At 37.5% G+C, this 17,773-nt stretch overlaps 1 protein-coding gene and 1 long non-coding RNA gene across 3 annotated transcripts in view; one reads left to right on the forward strand and one right to left on the reverse strand.

Annotated features, from left to right (window-relative positions):
• Positions 1–2,327: 2,327 nt before the first annotated feature.
• hip1r (huntingtin interacting protein 1 related) overlaps positions 2,328–17,773 on the reverse strand; it is a 33,980-nt gene continuing 18,534 nt past the window's right edge. For both annotated transcript variants that reach the window (XM_021479479.3, XM_073915279.1), the window contains 14 exons: positions 15,975–16,125; positions 15,808–15,894; positions 15,621–15,728; positions 13,499–13,635; positions 13,018–13,128; positions 12,879–12,937; positions 10,436–10,466; positions 9,943–10,005; positions 9,263–9,363; positions 7,308–7,413; positions 6,106–6,229; positions 5,365–5,426; positions 4,808–5,248; positions 2,328–2,655 (listed from right to left, as the gene is read on the reverse strand). In XM_021479479.3, the coding sequence (XP_021335154.2) occupies positions 2,647–2,655; positions 4,808–5,248; positions 5,365–5,426; positions 6,106–6,229; positions 7,308–7,413; positions 9,263–9,363; positions 9,943–10,005; positions 10,436–10,466; positions 12,879–12,937; positions 13,018–13,128; positions 13,499–13,635; positions 15,621–15,728; positions 15,808–15,894; positions 15,975–16,125 (1,590 nt within the window). In that variant the 3' untranslated portion in view covers positions 2,328–2,646. The remainder of the gene's footprint in view (positions 2,656–4,807; positions 5,249–5,364; positions 5,427–6,105; positions 6,230–7,307; positions 7,414–9,262; positions 9,364–9,942; positions 10,006–10,435; positions 10,467–12,878; positions 12,938–13,017; positions 13,129–13,498; positions 13,636–15,620; positions 15,729–15,807; positions 15,895–15,974; positions 16,126–17,773) is intronic.
• Positions 2,332–4,262, forward strand: LOC141376489 (uncharacterized). The gene is made up of 2 exons (XR_012386619.1): positions 2,332–3,471; positions 3,509–4,262. It is a non-coding gene; the product is annotated as an uncharacterized lncRNA (long non-coding RNA).

Raw genomic sequence — 17,773 nt, forward strand, 5'->3', positions numbered from 1 at the left:
TCAGTTCAGTTCAATTCACCTTTATTTGTATAGCGCTTTTACAAGATTGTGTCAAAGCAGCTTCACATATAAGATTATACATTGAAACAGTTCAGTTTTCAGAGTTTAAGTTCAGTTCAGTTCAGTTTAGATTAGCTCAGTTCAGTTCAATATGTTTTAATATTCACTGCTGAGAGTCCAAACACTGAAGAGTAATTCAGTTATGCGCAGCTCTAGAAGTCCCGGACTTTGCAAGTAAGTGGCGACAGAGGCAAGGAACAAATTTCACCAATGGACCAGAGTGAAGGAAAAAACCTCTGGACGAAACCAGGCTCAGTTAGCTCGACCATTTCTCCTATCGTATGGCAAAATGTCTTGTGGAGAGCTGCAGTCTAGGCGCCGGAGGCTGGAGAACACAGGACGTCAGCGAAGACTCGGCTGTCCCTGGAGCATCACAGGAATCAGTCTCAGGCTCTCCTCCATGACCATCACAGCAGCTGCTACGGCCTGGTCCAGGAATGTGGAAGCCTTGGGATCATCTCTTCTTTTCAACATACTACTGGACACACGCTATTTCTACTCTCAAATACTATTTAGGATGGACAGCATGAGAATTGGGGCACAGATACTGTGATTTTTCAATTGTGGCTGGTCTTTTTAAATATGTAAACCCTCATAAGCTCAGGGATCACAAATTCACATTGCGTTTATGGAGTGTATGGGTGTTTCCCAGTACTGGGTTGCAGCTGGAAGGGTATCCGCTGTGTAAAACATACTGGAATAGTTAGCAGTTCATTCCACTGTGGCAACCTCTGATGAATAAATGGACTAGCTGAAGGAAACATGAATGAATGAAAAACTAAGGAAAATAAATGAAAACTAATATCGTCAGTCAAAGAGTTCTGCTTATGATAATAACATTGTTTTTATTTGTGCAGCACCGTTGTTTTAGCAGTTATTTAATGATAGGTAGAAAGATTCATGATATTCATATATGTTCTTAAATTAGGCGTACACTCAATAACTTTACAAACTTTTACATTTTAATATCCACATTTGTGAATATAAATTGCTACAATCAACATATTATTGCAACAGAAAACAAAACAATCCATTTATTTTTCATACATTACCAAATTAAGCAATGTGATAGTCAGAGCGGGCAGGTATTACATTTTCCATCTTCAACCACTCACACAATCTGTCCCAAAGGGATTTGACAGTACAACTGCAAACAAATGCTGTATGTATAATTATAGTTTACTTTATTTTCCACTTATTTAAATGTGTGTCCCCTTGTGCTTATATGCATGTACCCTGAGCTCCTGTAACACAAACAAGTCACTTGGCGAATGAAGCTCATTTCTGATTCTGATAACATCAATATCCCGATCTGGCCACTAGAGGCCGCCAAAGAAAGCCAAACACCTGTCCACAGCTGGACTCACTGCGCATGTGTGCATTTTGTGACTCTTTTGAGAGTAAGGTTTGCGGTTAGGGTTACATGCTAATAAAACACAGTTTAATTGGTAATTTAATAAACAGTATGAATAATACTCTGTATAGTCACTGATTTTACATTATGGTTGAGGGAGGGGTAGACGTTAATAAAAAACAACTGTTGGGTAATTTGATAAACATATGAACAATACTCAGTATAATTACTGTTTCTACATTACTGTGAGGTTTAGGGTTGGGGTAGTGGTAGATGATCATAAGTTACAATTTATTGGGTAATTTAAGAAATAATAAGAATAATACTCTGTATAATCATTATTTAATATTAATATATATTATTATTAATATTAATACCAATATTGTGGTAGGAGTAGACGTTAATAAAATACAATTTAATGGGTAAATTAATAAATAATATGAATAAAACTTGGTATAATTATGGTTTTACGTTACTGTGAGAGTTGGTGTTAATAAAATGAACAAATCTATAGTTGCAGAAATGAACTAACATCCCAAAACATTTAAAAAACTTGATTAAAAACAAAATATCCTTCTGATTTGTTGCATTATCATTATTTTTCTGACTACATGCACTGAAAATTAAGAAATAACATTTAATGAAACTTTAATATTGCCAAAAATGCAGGTAACACCAGTGACATGGCACATGTGATCTTTAAATTAATGTACAGAATTATTTTCTAATAATCACACTGTCATTTGTGTGTTTCATTAAGTCAAAAGGAAACGGAATAATGTGGTCTGAGTTTAAGTGTTAAAAAATAATAATATAAGAAATATTTTAAGACCTTTAGCCAAAAAACTAAACAAATTCAGTGCAAGAGTTGTAAACACGTTTGCCTAAAACAACAACACAAGTGCATCACTTCCACAGCTTAACTAATCATTTATTGACCACAGTCTGCATTTACATTTACTAAAAGCTGAAAAAGATCCCAGATATAAAACCGTCATCAACATCCTGATACAGCTCTCTAGTGTTTTGAAAAATACCCTTGTTTATGTTCAATAAAATGTATATAATAATACAATAAGATGACGTAATGAGTAGTTTATAATGTTATAAATTAATAAACATGATTATATTACATCCATAATTTACACCACACAGCAGAACACAGAGAGAGAATGATGGAGAACAGAATAATTAATAATGTTCAATATGATCTGAAGATTTCTGGTGTCCTTTCACCGAAACTGTGGGAGAGAAGAACAAAAAGTTGATTGGACGTGTGTATTAGCTCTGTGAATGCCAAGAGTATTAGAGTTTTGCATTTTAAATGAGTTTTTATATTGTTTTAGTAATTAGTTCAAGCACTGAGCCCAAAACCACACAAAAGCATCGTAAATGATGAAACAAATTCAGACAGACTTGGTGTGTGTAATGAAACATGTTTCTATTTGACAAATGGAGCTAATGTGTTTGGCGCCATCTACTGTTAGTTCTCTAAACAGCAGCAGCTCAGATGTTACACCACAGAATGCCTGCCTGTTAACTCAGATAATGGTTATTTATTTAGATTTTTATTATTTTGTTTCACTTTGTTGAGTTTGCTGTTTGTTGAGAAAATGAGTTTCCTCTGGGAGGAGACCTCGGAGAGACCCAGCACACACTAGAGAGACTGCATTTCTTGGCAAGACTGGGAAGTGTCTGGGAACATGGAAGTCTGGGGTTAATCCTGGATAAGCAGAACTTTTCCCAATCTATTTCATACCACTAATGCAAATGTTTGCCACGTCTATAAAACAATTAATGTCGCATCACCAGGCTCTCCAGAGTTTCCTCCAGAGTTTCATGCAATTTCGGGTGTTTCATTTTTAATCTTTCGACTTCTATTTTAATGTAATTTGACACCGCATGGCGAACGGAAAGAAAAACCTCTGCATTTCGTGACTCGGGGGTCCTTTAAGGTAATCAGAAATTGCTGCTTACATGGTCGACTCTTAATCAGAGTATTATCTTAATCATATTAAAATCAGAGTGTTATCTTAATCATATTAATCAGAGTGTTGGTGTCCGTGTAAATGAAGTGCCAGATGATGTCGCGAGCTGTCAAAGACAGCGCATTCATCTGCCCTTCAGCATGCGCCCTCCAATGTGTCGTTAAGTTTGACATGTTTCCCCCTTAAACACAACTTTTGTAAAGCGGTTGCTTCACGTTGTTGTGTCAGAATCCTTATGAAATAAATACAGCCAGACTTTAGAACGCTTAGTAAGCAAATTCAATGAGCGCGATCATGCGTGTGTGTGCAAACCTGCCTAAACGAATTGTCCATAGCCACTAAATCAAAAAGTTAGGAATTGCCGTGAGATTGTGTTGCACTCTCAGCTCACATCATTCAAAAGAAAAGGTCCACATTGTCCCCCGATAATGTCAACAGACTGGACTGTCTTAGCGACTGGCTGAATGTAAAGGAGGACTGAGCAAAACTGTTTCTACTTTATAATTAATGTTCTCACCTCACAGCAATACAACTTTACAATGAGTACAATTGTTTGTATTCAATACTTTATTATTATTATTATTATTATTATAATTTTTCACTTTCCATATCTGCAGTGCCTGTATTTTGTATTTTATTTGCAGTCCACTTAGAATACAACTTGTAAATCAGTGTTTTCTTTATCGGTATTGATTGTTTTGAAATTCAGATGTCATTAACATGCCTGTGTTTATTTCTGTATTAAATATGGCTGTCAGGCAGGATGTTGATGGTTTATTGTGGGTTTGTTGTTTACATGAAGAAATCTGTGTTACAAGTTAAACAAAAATTCTAATAAACAATTATATTTTGAATTTAAATAGTTTTGTCTTGCGTTTACATTAATTTTACATTTAAATAAACAAAATGACGAGTTTCAGTCTTTTAAATGCGATTAATCGTGATTAATTGTAAAAAAAATTGCGATTAATTTTTTTTTTTAACGATTGACAGCACTAATGTATATATATATATATATCTTTTTGTTTTTACTCGCAGCAACTTCCTGGCTTAAACAGGAGGGTTGACAGGTATGCAGACAGGATGATAGTCAGCCTTCAGTGTCCTCTTCTGTCACTTCTTCGAGCACACCTCTGAGAGCGTCTAGACTCATCTAGACTCAATTCTGTAGTTCAAATAACTCAGAGTTGTAGTTGAGAACGTCTGTTATAACAGTCTTTGTATTAAATAAATAGTCGAGTTTAAATCGGGCTCGGGATCATAATTACTGTTAATGTGTCGGACCGGGTCGGCTCTAACACAAGGTGCACGGGCTCGGGTATAGGGTCGGGGTTTTCACGTGAACCTGCCATTAATTTTAGTTTACCACAATAATCTTGGTAAGTGCAGATTAAGCACAACTCACCGCGTTCCTGAGCATGTGGCCAGACTTCTGGAAGATGGAGGAGCGTTTGGAGCTGGGTTTGGCTGGTTCTGGAGCAGGAGGGTTGGGTTTAGGCGGCTCCAGGCTGAAAGCGTCCAGACTGGGCAGATCCATGGTGGGTGGGTCAGGGAAGACGGTGGGCAGCGAGCTGTCGAAGTTGTTCTTCGCAGGAGTGTAGCTGTGGAGTGTGTTCTGCGCAGGAGTGTAGCTGTGGAGTGTGTTCTGCGCAGGAGTGTAGCTGTGGAGTGTGTTCTGCGCAGGAGTGTAGCTCTGGAGTGTGTTCTGTGCGGGAGTGTAGCTCTGGAGTGTGTTCTGCTCTGGGGTATCCAGTGGGAGTCCTCCCATCTCATAATGCTTCTTACGCAGCTCACCGAGACGCACACGCTCACTACACAGCTGCTTCTCCAGCTCCAGAACCCTCACCTGCACACACACACATGCTTAAATCAGTCACTGTGATAAACATTGCAGACACGCACACTCAATATCATATTTATTCAGGTATTTGTTCAGTTTTCATATCATATACTACAAATTACCTGGGTATCCATTTCTTCAGTTTTGAGTTTTATAAGAGACAAGCCAGAAAAGTCCATGGAGTCTGTGAAGGAAATAACAAGAGCACGCTTAATGTGCATTCTGCTGTTCCTGTGGCTCTTATAAAGTCTATACTTGTTTACACTTTAAATATGCTTTTAAAATGAATTTTTTAATTAAATTGTAGCGTTTCTTCTTAAATCTTGTTTAATCCAGTGTGTTTCTTTGTGAAATGTTCTCATGAATATTGTGCGGGGAATAAATTACAAATAACACAAGCTATGATTGCTTTTTTAAAATTACTTTACTAGTAAAATAGTTGATTCCTAAAATAAAAGCCAGTTACTTTGTTTTCACATCTACTGACTTGCATTTATTCTCCTGACTCTTTATGTAGAGAGGTCAGGAGTAAGTGCAGATGTGTTTGTTATTTATAAGGTGGGTGTGTTTGTAAGAAAAGTCAACAAAAAACATTGCATTGAGTCAAAATTAATGTTTAGTCTTTTATGCCAAATATCATTCAATATAACACATTTAGCTGGTTTTAAAAGAAGTAACATAAGATTCTAATGCATTACTTTCCATTAAAAAGTAACTAAGCAGCAAATGTAGTCAGTAACACATTCAGTTACTTTCTAAAGAAGTAACACAATATTGTAATCTGTAACTTTTTAAAGTAACTTTCCCCAATACTGCTCTAGAAAGCACTTATTCCAGTGTTTGTTTGAGGCCTGGAGACTCACTCTTGTCCTCGATCTGCATTTGTCCAGATTTAGTAGACGTCACCACTACAGCGGCCATATCGTTGACGTGTCTAGACGCCTGCTGTAGAGTGTGAAGCTTCTTGTTTCCTCTATCTGCCTTCACCTGTAAAATGAAGAACTGCTGTGTACAAACGTAAACTAAAGGTACAAAAGTAATCTAAATGTAATCCAAAATTAGTTAAATTATGTTAGCATAAATCTGTAATAAAGGTAATAAAAATGTAATCCAAAAGTAGTCAGATTACATTACCATAAATTTGTAATGAAAGTAATCTAAATGTAATCCAAAAGTAGTCAGATTACATTACCATAAATCTTTAATGAAAGTAATCTAAATGTAATCCAAAAGTAGTCAGATTACATTACCATAAATCTTTACTGAAAGTAATCTAAATGTAATCCAAAAGTAGTCAGATAATATTAGCATAGATTTGTAATAAAAGTAATCTAAATGTAATCTAAATTTAGTGATATTATGTTAGCATACATCTGTAATAAAAGTAATCTAAATGTAATCCAAAAGTAGTCAGATAATATTAGCATAAATTTGTATAAAAAGTAATCTAAATGTAATCCAAAAGTAGTCAGATTACATTACCATAAATTTGTAATGAAAGTAATCTAAATGTAATCCAAATGTAGTCAGATTACATTACCATAAATCTGTAATAAAAGTAATCTAAATGTAATCCAAAAGAAGTCAGATAACATTAGCATAAATTTGTATTAAAAGTAATCTAAATGTAATCCAAAAGTCAGATTATGTTAGCATAATGTTGTAATAAAAGTAATCTAAATGTAATCTAAAAGTAGTCAGATTACATTACCATAATGTTGTAATAAAAGTAATCTAAATGTAATCCAAAAGTAGTCAGATTACATTACCATAAATTTGTATTAAAAGTAATCTAAATGTAATCCAAAAGAAGTCAGATATTACCATAAATTTGTATTAAAAGTAATCTAAATGTAATCCAAAAATAGTCAGATTACATTACCATAATTCTGTAATAAAATAACCAGAATGTAATTCATAAGTAGTCAAGTTACTATATCATAAATCTGTAATAAAGTAATCTAAATGTAATCCAAAAGTATCAGATTACATTACCATAAATGTGCAATAAAGCTTTGTAAACACACCAGTTGGATTTAAAGCACACAGATTTAGTGTATGGTACCTTTGAAGCAGCTACCAGTTGTGCCGTACTGGCTGCGATCTCATGAGAACAGACGATCAGCTCCTCATATTTGCCTCTGTCGGTCACAACTTTATCAGCCGAATCACTAAAATAAAGAATATATAAATATATTATAAATTGTGGTGGTGCAAACTGAGCACGGTAGTATAATTACACAATCAGATTTCAAAAAGCAAGAGTAATTAGAGTAAACTAATCTTTTAAATACTTGTAATCAGATTATGGATTATATGATTATACATTATTTACACAAAGGTAGGTAGTTGTTCATAATTAATCAATTATCTAAATACCTCTCTTTTTAATAATAAACCTGGCGCTTGCATAAGTTCATGATTCTTGGTGTTGTTTTTTATTTATATTTTTGTCTGCACTTCCAGTGTTTTTAAATTAAAAATTTAAAGTAGCAGCGATATCACTCTGAATTACACCGTATTGTTTTTTATAATGTTGATATTTTCTAAATGCACTTAATTTTAAGCAAATGATTTAAGATTTAGTGTTAGTCAGTGTTAATACCCTAACCCATACACTAACAACGAGGCGTATTAGTGTGAGTATTGTTAAGTATTAACTGTCCATTATTGCACGTTACATCTGTAATAAACATAAATTAAATGTAATCCAATAGTCAAATTACCATACCATAATTCTGTAGTCCAAATGTAATCCAGAAGTATCAGATTATGTTACTATAAATCTGTAATAAAAGTAATCTAAATGTAATCCAAATTTATCAGAATTCATTTCCATAAATCTGCTATAAAGATTATCTAAATGTAATTCAAAAGTAGTCAGACAGATACCATAAAAGTGCAATACAAGTAATCTAATGTAATCCAAAAGTCACAAGATTACATTGGCATAAATGTGTAACAAAAGCAATTTAAACATAAAACAAAAGTAGTCAGATTACATTACTATAAATCTGTAATAAAAGTAATCTAAACTATAAATGTGCAACACAAGTAATCTAATGGTGTCCGAAAGTCATCAGATTATGTTAGCATAAATGAGTAATAAAAGTAATCTAAATGTAATTGTGATACTCGAGTCGGCATTACCTTCCTAATTACTTACAGTAATCTAAAAGTTGTCAGATTTCATTACTCTAAAGGTCAAATCAAATCAAATCGAATCCCTTTTATTGTCACATCAGCAGCAGCACGTGTGCTATGATGAGCGAAAAGCTTAGGTGCTGTAAAAGTGTGCAAAAACATGTGCAATAAAAGTAATCTAAATGTAATCTTAAAGTAGTCAGATTATGTTAAACCATGAATCTGTAATAAACATGAACTAAATGTAATCCAATAGTTAAATTAGCATACCATAATTCTGTAATCCAAATGTGATGCAGAGTTATCAGATTACTTTACTCTAAATGTGCAATAAAATAATCTTAAAGTAGTCAGATTACTATACCATAAATCTGTAATAAATGTAATCTAAATATAATCCAAATTTATCAGAATTCGTTTCTATAAATGTGCAATATAAGTAATCTAAATGTAATCTAAAAATAGTCAATTACTTTAAGTATAATCTGTAATAAAAGTATTTTAATTCAAAAGTGTTCACTGTTACCATAAATGTGCAATAAAAGTAATCTAATGCAATCAAAAAGCAATCTGGTTACGTTAGCATAAATATGTAATAAAAGTCATTTAAATATAATCCAAAATTAGTGAATTACGTTAGTATAATCTGTATTATAAGTATTTTAATCTAAAAGTATTCAGATTACATTAGCATACATTTATAATAAAATTAATCTAAAAGTAGTTTTAAAAATGCATCATCATAAAGATTATATTCCTGACCCCAAATTTTGTCCTGGTTTTAGAATCAGTCATTCATAAATAATCCCAGTTCTGTACACGAATAATACACTTTTTAATTTATTTAATATTGTTTTTTTAACTGTTTTCACTCACAGCATCTGCGTGGCTCCCCATCCCACCGCCTTAGAAGCTGAAATGAGGCCTTCGGTCCAGCGTGAGTTCTTGGCATAGAAATCTTTAGCGGAGCCTGAGCCCTGAAACAGCAGTAAACACACACACAACCTGCATCTGAGACTCAGGAACATGCATGACTTATGGAAATACACACAGTTAAAGTCAAAATTACTAATTGATGTTGAACAGATTCAGGAATTGTTCACAGTGTTTCCTCTAATATTTGTTCTTCTGGAGAAAGTCTGGTTAGTTTTATTTGGGCTAGAATAAAAGCAGTGTTTAATAGTGTTAAAGTCATGTTAAGCTCAATATTATTCTCTCCTTCAGCAATATTAGTGTTGGATTGTCTCCAGAACAAACCACTGTTATACAATGACTTGCCTAATTACCCTAACTTTACCCTAATTACCCTAGTGAAGCCTTTACATGTCACTGTAAGCTGAACACTAGTGTCTTGAAGAACATCTAGTCTAATATTATGTGCTGTCAATCATCATGGAGAAGAGGAACGACATCAGTTATTAGAGATGAGTTATTAACACTATCGTGTGCAGAAATGTGTTGAAGTAATCTACTCTCCGTTAAACAGAAACTAGATACAAAGATATGCAGGACAGCTAATAATTCAGCAAGGCTATTTGTTCTAATCTCAGTCTGACCCGTCCGCTCTCCACGATGTCCCTCTGCAGGTCAGTCGACGCCGTCACCAGCATATGAATTGCCTGAGCGAAGAGAACAGAGAAAACCAAACGTTCACATGGTTTACATCATCAACAACTGTTTACATCGGGAAAAACATAAAGAGATCTGATACATGGTAATATAAGCACATTTTAAATATGCCTCACAGCAAGAAGGTCTCTGGTTCGAGTCTCGGCTGGGTCAGTTGGTGTTTCTGTGTGGAGTTTGCATGTTCTCTCCGTGTTGGCATGGGTTTCCTCCGGGTGCTCCGGTTTCCCCCACAGTCTAAACACTGGACTCGAACCAGAGACCTTTTTGCTGTGAGGCCACAGTGCAAATCACTGAGCCACTGTGTCGCCCTGCTATTTTAGTCTCTAATAAAAACCCGTCTTTAGTTATCATTTTCATGTATGTGTTTCAGGTTAGAATTAAACTGTAAAGAATTTACAGCATATTCACAAACAACCTTACCTTCATTAGATCCGAACAAGAGCCAAGGATGCTGTCACAGGACAAATGGAGAAATTAGAATGCATAACAGATAAATTTCACAGGTATTCCCACATGGAAAAATATTCATGTACAGCATTTATATTGAATGCTTTAGTGTCTTTGAACCATTTTACAGTAAAGTGTATTATACTGTATATAATGTAGTTTTTGCAAGCATGCTGTAATTCAAGATCTTAGACTATATAACGGTTCAAAACATTGAAGTGTTTACTATAAATTACAACTCCAAATCAGAAAAAGTGGATAGTATGGAGAACGCAAAAATAAAAAGGGAAAGCAGTGATTTCTAAATTCAGACTTTAGACAATATGAACAGTAAATATTTCATGTTTTGTTTAGTCATCTTCACTTCATGTGTGAATCTCCATCCTCTACTGTCAGCCAGAGCTCAACACACTGCAGAAACAGAGACAGCAGCAGTGCAGGGCAGTGATCAGGTGATCTGCTGAATGATGATGTGATGTTCACAGGTGATGGTGATCTGCTCATCAGGAAAGCTCTAGTCCTTTAGTAGCAGAGATAGGCCGAGTATCTCCAGTTTGACAACAAATCAGAGAGAAAATTAGTAAAATGTATAAACACAATGCTCCTCAGAGAAAGAGAGGAAGACATGTGGATATTTCCCCTTCAGCAGTGCAGAACATCATTAAAGACTGAAGGAGTCTGGAGGAGTTTCAGTGCGTAAAGGACAAGAGCGCAAGCCTAAGCTGAACAAGCGTGACCTCCGACCCCTCAGGGGGCGCTGCATCATGAATCCTCATTCATCTATGAGCCAGATCAGCACATGGGCTCAGCACTACTGCGCTAAACCTGTGACAAGCACCACAATACAGAGCGACATCCACAAACGCCAGTCAACACTGCACTGTGCCAAGAGGAAGCCCTATGTTAACAGTGTCCAGAAGCGCCATCAACTCCTCTGGGCTCGGAGGCATCTGGGTTGGACCATGTACCGTGCTCAGATGAAGCAGTGTTTCAGGTGTTTTTTGGGAGAAATGGACGCCGTGTGCTCCGAACCAAAGATCTGGAGAATTACCAGAACGACTTCACTGGTTATTTAGAAAAGCTCTGTTCACACAGGCGAGGACGTCCCGGATTTTTTTTTTTAGAAAACACCATTCACACATCCATTCCCAAATACTGTCACATTCTGACATCATTAACTAGAGATGAGCTCCAAACGGCTGCGCTTGTATTAGTAAACATAGAAGGGGTCGAGCGTTTGTTGATGGATTCACTTTTATTTAAAGCTTTAGCATACATGCAGCTGCTTTTGTCCCAGAGACATCCAAAGGCAGAAGCGTGAACCACAGCTAAATGTTTACACACTTGACTACATTACAAACTCTGTGGATGAATCAGTATTGTGAACAACTTCGATGAAAACATCGCAGAACACAGAGATGTGCATTATATGTGTGTGCTGGCGCTCACCGGAGCACTCCTGCACTTCCCGTGCACACGCGTCACACAACTGAAGCAGAGCTTGACGGAAAACAACGGTTTGTCATAAGCATTATATTTTCAATTTTTTTATTATTTAAGAATAAGCATAGAAATGTGATCTGACTAACGTCTAGCAGCTGAATGTGTCTGGAAACATACTTAAAGCCTTTTATTTTCATAAACAGTGCGGATGTAGTCGGCGCCAATAGCCTAGTGGTTAGTGCGTCGACACATAGCACTGCTCCCCACACTTTCCTGTCTCTATATCTCCACTGTCCTATCAATAAAGGTGAAAACCCCTAAAAAAAAAAAACAGTGCGGATGTAAATGCGTGAGGGTTCTGATTGGCTGGAGTAGACGTCTCACATCAGCGTGTTCTAATCGTGAACGTGCTCTTTCCGGCTATTTTTTCCTTCAGCGTTCATTCCAAGTGGCTATTACAGAGTCCTGCTGTGGAGGAAGAGGATACAGGTACTGGACTGGCCTGCCTGCAGTCCTGATCTGTCTCCAATAGAGAATGTGTGGCGCATTTTGATGCGCAAAATGCAACAATGAAGTCCCCGTATTGTTGTTAAGTTGTTAAGACTTGTTTGTAGGAAGAATGGCACAAAATTACACCTGAAACACTCCATCACTTGGTGTCTTCAGTCCCTAAACCTCTTTTAAGTATTGTGAAAAGGAACAGCAATGGCAACACAGTGGTAAATGCTTTACTACTCCAACCTTTTTTGAAATGTGTTGGAAGAACTAAAACTGTAATACGTGTTTATTAAGAAATAATCATGAGGAACACATTAATAATGTTTGTTCTGTTCTCTGCAATGAAACACAAGTCAAAGTAAACTCAGAAATCACTTCTTTCTTTATTTATTTCTGTTTTCTCAACTCTTTCTGATTTGTTGTTGTTCTATAATATTTGTTCATGTTGGATTACTAACTGATTCCCCAAACTGACCTCTGGTTGACCTCCAGCTTGACTCCAGTCGTTTCTCTTCTCGTCTGGTTCAGTATTTCCTGCATTACAGAAGAAAAGCCATGAGTTGCCAGTGAATGAGTGTTGACTGAGTGCAGATGATGAGCGCAGCGAGACTCACCTCCATTCTCAGCACCGCGTCTTCAATAGCAGAGGAGGTGGCAGACATCTCCTTATCCACCATATCAGCCAGCTCCTCCTGACGCACGTCTGCTGCTCTCGGACGAAGATCCTGCACAGAGAACACACCGAGATCACACACCTGTCCACATACACACACACAGAATTACAAACATTTACACAGAGACACACACACAGACCCAGACACATATACACAGTCACACTCTTTCTCTCTCTCTCACACACACACACAGGCTGTGTTTCCACTAGTAAGTGTAACTTTAGAAATGCCTATGTTCTGTTATGGTTCCTCCTTGCACCCACACTACTCAGGCATCTGTAGTGGTGTAGTGGATGCAGATGTTTTCAGGAATGCAGTGTGAATCCTCAGTATAGATGAGGATCAATTTAAACTGAAGCAGAGTTAAGACAATCATGCAGTGAAGCAGACGGAGACGCCGCAGAGAGCCTGCTCCACACACCTGTCCCTGGTGCAGGATGCGCTGCAGGACGCATCTGACAGCGGTGGGGTCTGCTCTGGGCAGCGTGGCCTTCAGCTTCAGCTCCTTCAGGTACTGCAGACAGTGAGTGGCGCAGTCACGGCAGTTATCCGTCAAACCTGGAGAGAAACACACTTGAGCTGCATCACACCGCTTTCTCATTTAAGAAGCTGCTTTAAGAGCATGCATGATTCAAATGAACTGTTTTATGAGTATGCATGATTCAGTAAACTGCTGTAGGAGCATGCATGATTCAATAAACTGCTGTTTGAGCATGCAATATTCTAATAAACCACTTTATGAGCATGCATGATTCAATAAACCGCTTTATGAGCATGTATGATTCAATAAACCGCTTTATGAGCATGTATGATTCAATAAACCACTTTATGAGCATGCATGATTCAATAAACCGCTTTATGAGCATGCATGATTCAATAAACCGCTTTATGAGCATGCATGATTCAATAAACCACTTTATGAGCATGCATGATTCAATAAACCGCTTTATGAGCATGCATGATTCAATAAACCGCTTTATGAGCATGCATCATTCAATAAACCGCTTTATGAGCATGCATGATTCAATAAACCACTTTATGAGCATGCATGATTCAATAAACCACTTTATGAGCATGCATCATTCAATAAACCACTTTATGAGCATGCATGATTCAATAAACCACTTTATGAGCATGCATGATTCAATAAACCGCTTTATGAGCATGCATGATTCAATAAACCACTTTATGAGCATGCATGATTCAATAAACCGCTTTATGAGCATGCATGATTCAATAAACCACTTTATGAGCATGCATGATTCAATAAACCACTTTATGAGCATGCATCATTCAATAAACCGCTTTATGAGCATGCATCATTCAATAAACCACTTTATGAGCATGCATCATTCAATAAACCACTTTATGAGCATGCATGATTCAATAAACCACTTTATGAGCATGCATCATTCAATAAACCACTTTATGAGCATGCATCATTCAATAAACCGCTTTATGAGCATGCATCATTCAATAAACCGCTTTATGAGCATGCATCATTCAATAAACTGCTGTTTGAGCATGCATGACTAGACAATTTGTTTATGCACATGCATGATTCAATAAACAATTTTATGAGTATGCATGACTATATTAACCATTTTAGGAGCATGCATGATTCATATAAACTGTTTTATGGGCATGCATGATTCAATAAACCACTTTATGAGCATGCATGATTCAATAAACCACTTTATGAGCATGCATGATTCAATAAACCGCTTTATGAGCATGCATGATTCAATAAACCACTTTATGAGCATGCATGATTCAATAAACCACTTTATGAGCATGCATGATTCAATAAACCACTTTATGAGCATGCATGATTCAATAAACCGCTTTATGAGCATGCATCATTCAATAAACCACTTTATGAGCATGCATCATTCAATAAACCGCTTTATGAGCATGCATCATTCAATAAACCGCTTTATGAGCATGCATCATTCAATAAACTGCTGTTTGAGCATGCATGACTAGACAATTTGTTTATGCACATGCATGATTCAATAAACAATTTTATGAGTATGCATGACTATATTAACCATTTTAGGAGCATGCATGATTCATATAAACTGTTTTATGGGCATGCATGATTCAAATTAGCCGCTTTAAGAGCATGCAAGATTCGATAAACAGTTTTATAAGCATGAATGATTCAATAAACTATTTTATAAGCCCCTTTATAACCATGCATGGTTAAATAGTCAATTTTATGAGCGTGCATGACTAGACAAAATGTTTTATGAGCATGCATGATTAAATAAAAAAACTTTAAGAGCATGCATGATTCAAATAACCCCTTTAAGAGCATGCATGATTCAATAAACTGCTTTAAGAGCATGCATGATTAGATAAATCGCTTTATGAGCATGCATGATCTGGTATAAACTATCAGGGATCATATCTTTAAATAAAGACTGTGTTAATGCAGCATATTTTAAAGCCATTCCTGAATATATTGTCTGTTGTACAGTAGATCATATGTGCATGTGTGCTGTTAATAACAAAGAGCTGATGTTATCGATTATCCTCACGGTCTGCCTGGTCGGTCGGGGCTGAATGAGCGGCTCCTGCTCCGTTCACTATAGTGTCCGCGATGAGATGAGAAAACTGGGTGACCGACCTCAACAAACCACTGGCATCTACAGGAAGAGGAGCAGATCATCATCACCTGACAGGAACACCTGACCCTGCTGCTCACTCTTGAGCCGACTCACTCACCGTCCATGTTCCTGATGTAGGCCGCATGACTGCGCTGCATCTTATCAACAGAGGCCAGCGTGAGCTCGGCACGATTGATCAGGTAATCTGTGAACATGAGAGATGAGGAGAGCTGATGAGGAGGAAGAGGAAGAGGAGGAGGATGAAGAGGAGGAGGAAGGTCAGACCTGGAGTGCTGATGCAGCGCACGTGCAGAGGATCGTCCACTTTGGCCACTGCGTCCAGAACGATGCCCTCGGCCTCCACCACCGCACACTGCAGGAGACTGAACTGCTCATCCTGGAGCTTCTGCTGCCACACACCTGAGTCCTGACTCACCTGACACACACACACACACACACACACACAGGTAAAACACATAGACTAGATGGCTAATCCTTGATAGAAGTTCAGTTAATCCTCAGCATCGGTCCAGAATCTGGCAGTGATATCAGATAGAAACTGTTTTGACCCAGTTTCACTTATTTAAAGTCTCTAAATCGAAATCACATTGTTAAAATAGTTAATTAAACATAATTAAAGGTATAAATCAAATAATTCACTGCACGACTGTTAGTAAAGTGGGTTCTGTTTAGTACAGATGTGATTCAGATGCTCTACATCCACCATTGTCATGATCATGTGACCTCCCCGCGTCAGTTGCATTGCTTCTTAAAATTTTAACTAACTCGTGGTGCATTATGGGATAGCGGAGCATCCACTGGATGCGCACTAGAGAATCACACTAGAAGCAGTAGTTGATCAGAGCACTTCTCACATACTGTTTCTGCAGTGCTATGAATTCAGACACACTACACACCACTGTTTTCCACATGCTAGACAGTAAGGAAGTATATTGGCAGCTTATAATGGCCCGTTTCCACTGAGTGGTACAGTACAGTATGGTTCAGTACACTTTCATGGCCGTTTCCACTTTCAAAATGCACCTAAATGCGAACCGTCTCGTACCACTTTTTGAGTACCCTTTTTAAAGAGTACCAGCCCAAACAAAAGGGTACCAAAAGGCGGGGCTAGATGCGCAGCTGAATGCTATTGGTTTACAGAGATACATCACTAGCTCGCGCACAAGCCAGGAGAATGAAAACAAAGGAAGCGGCATTTTTAAATACACAGCCGAGAAATTACACTGTAATAATATATACACATAATAACAAGCCGGGGTCGACCCGAGCTCAAACAAACCATGTGATGTCTTGATGAACAGCCACAAAGCCAAGAAGAAGAGAAGAATCTGTGAGTGCCGTTGTGTATGACAGCGGTTCCCAACAGGGGACAAGGGGCCTCAGCGAGCTTTGTGGAGGGTTGCGCCATATTTAAACAATTCTTAGCAGTGGACAATTAGAAGAATGTTCATATTGCCATAGTTCATTTTATCCCCGAGCTCAATGGTCCTCAACCACTGGGCCGTGGATCAATTGGTACTGGGATGCAGAAAAATCTGAACAATCTTTTATGTTGAAAGTGACCGTATTCTCTCACTTACATCTCGGTCACTTCAGCACCAAAATTCAACCCACAAGAAGCAAAATGAGAAAACAGGCGTCTTTAAAAAGTTTCTTTGCTAAAGGGAAAAGGCCCAGCGAACGACCCACGAACGGCCAAGGAATGGATCCACAACTCATTTGTCAACAGATCAGGTGAAAGGTTTATACTTCTGCGTCAAGCGCACACGTATGCTTAGCCCTACGCCTGGACGGGGCCGAGAGCTGCGCGAGCCTGATGGAGCGATTGTTTACAAGTGTGGAGTCTCGTGAAGGAGCTCCGGATGGAGAGTTTTGTTTTGTGTTTACCTCATAGTTAAAGTTGTTGCACGTCCGCCGGTTCCTGCCTCAAAATGAGCGAGTTTGAGTCACTTGTACATCCCGGAAGTGTTCAGGAAAAACAAAACAGAAGCGAAGAAACTCGACACAGAGGAACATTTACACCTCACTGCCCAGCGTTTCGGAAGTGTTAATGCAGACCCACA

This window comes from Danio rerio, chromosome 10 (genome assembly GCF_049306965.1).
Source record: "Danio rerio strain Tuebingen ecotype United States chromosome 10, GRCz12tu, whole genome shotgun sequence".
NCBI lineage: Eukaryota > Metazoa > Chordata > Actinopteri > Cypriniformes > Danionidae > Danio > Danio rerio.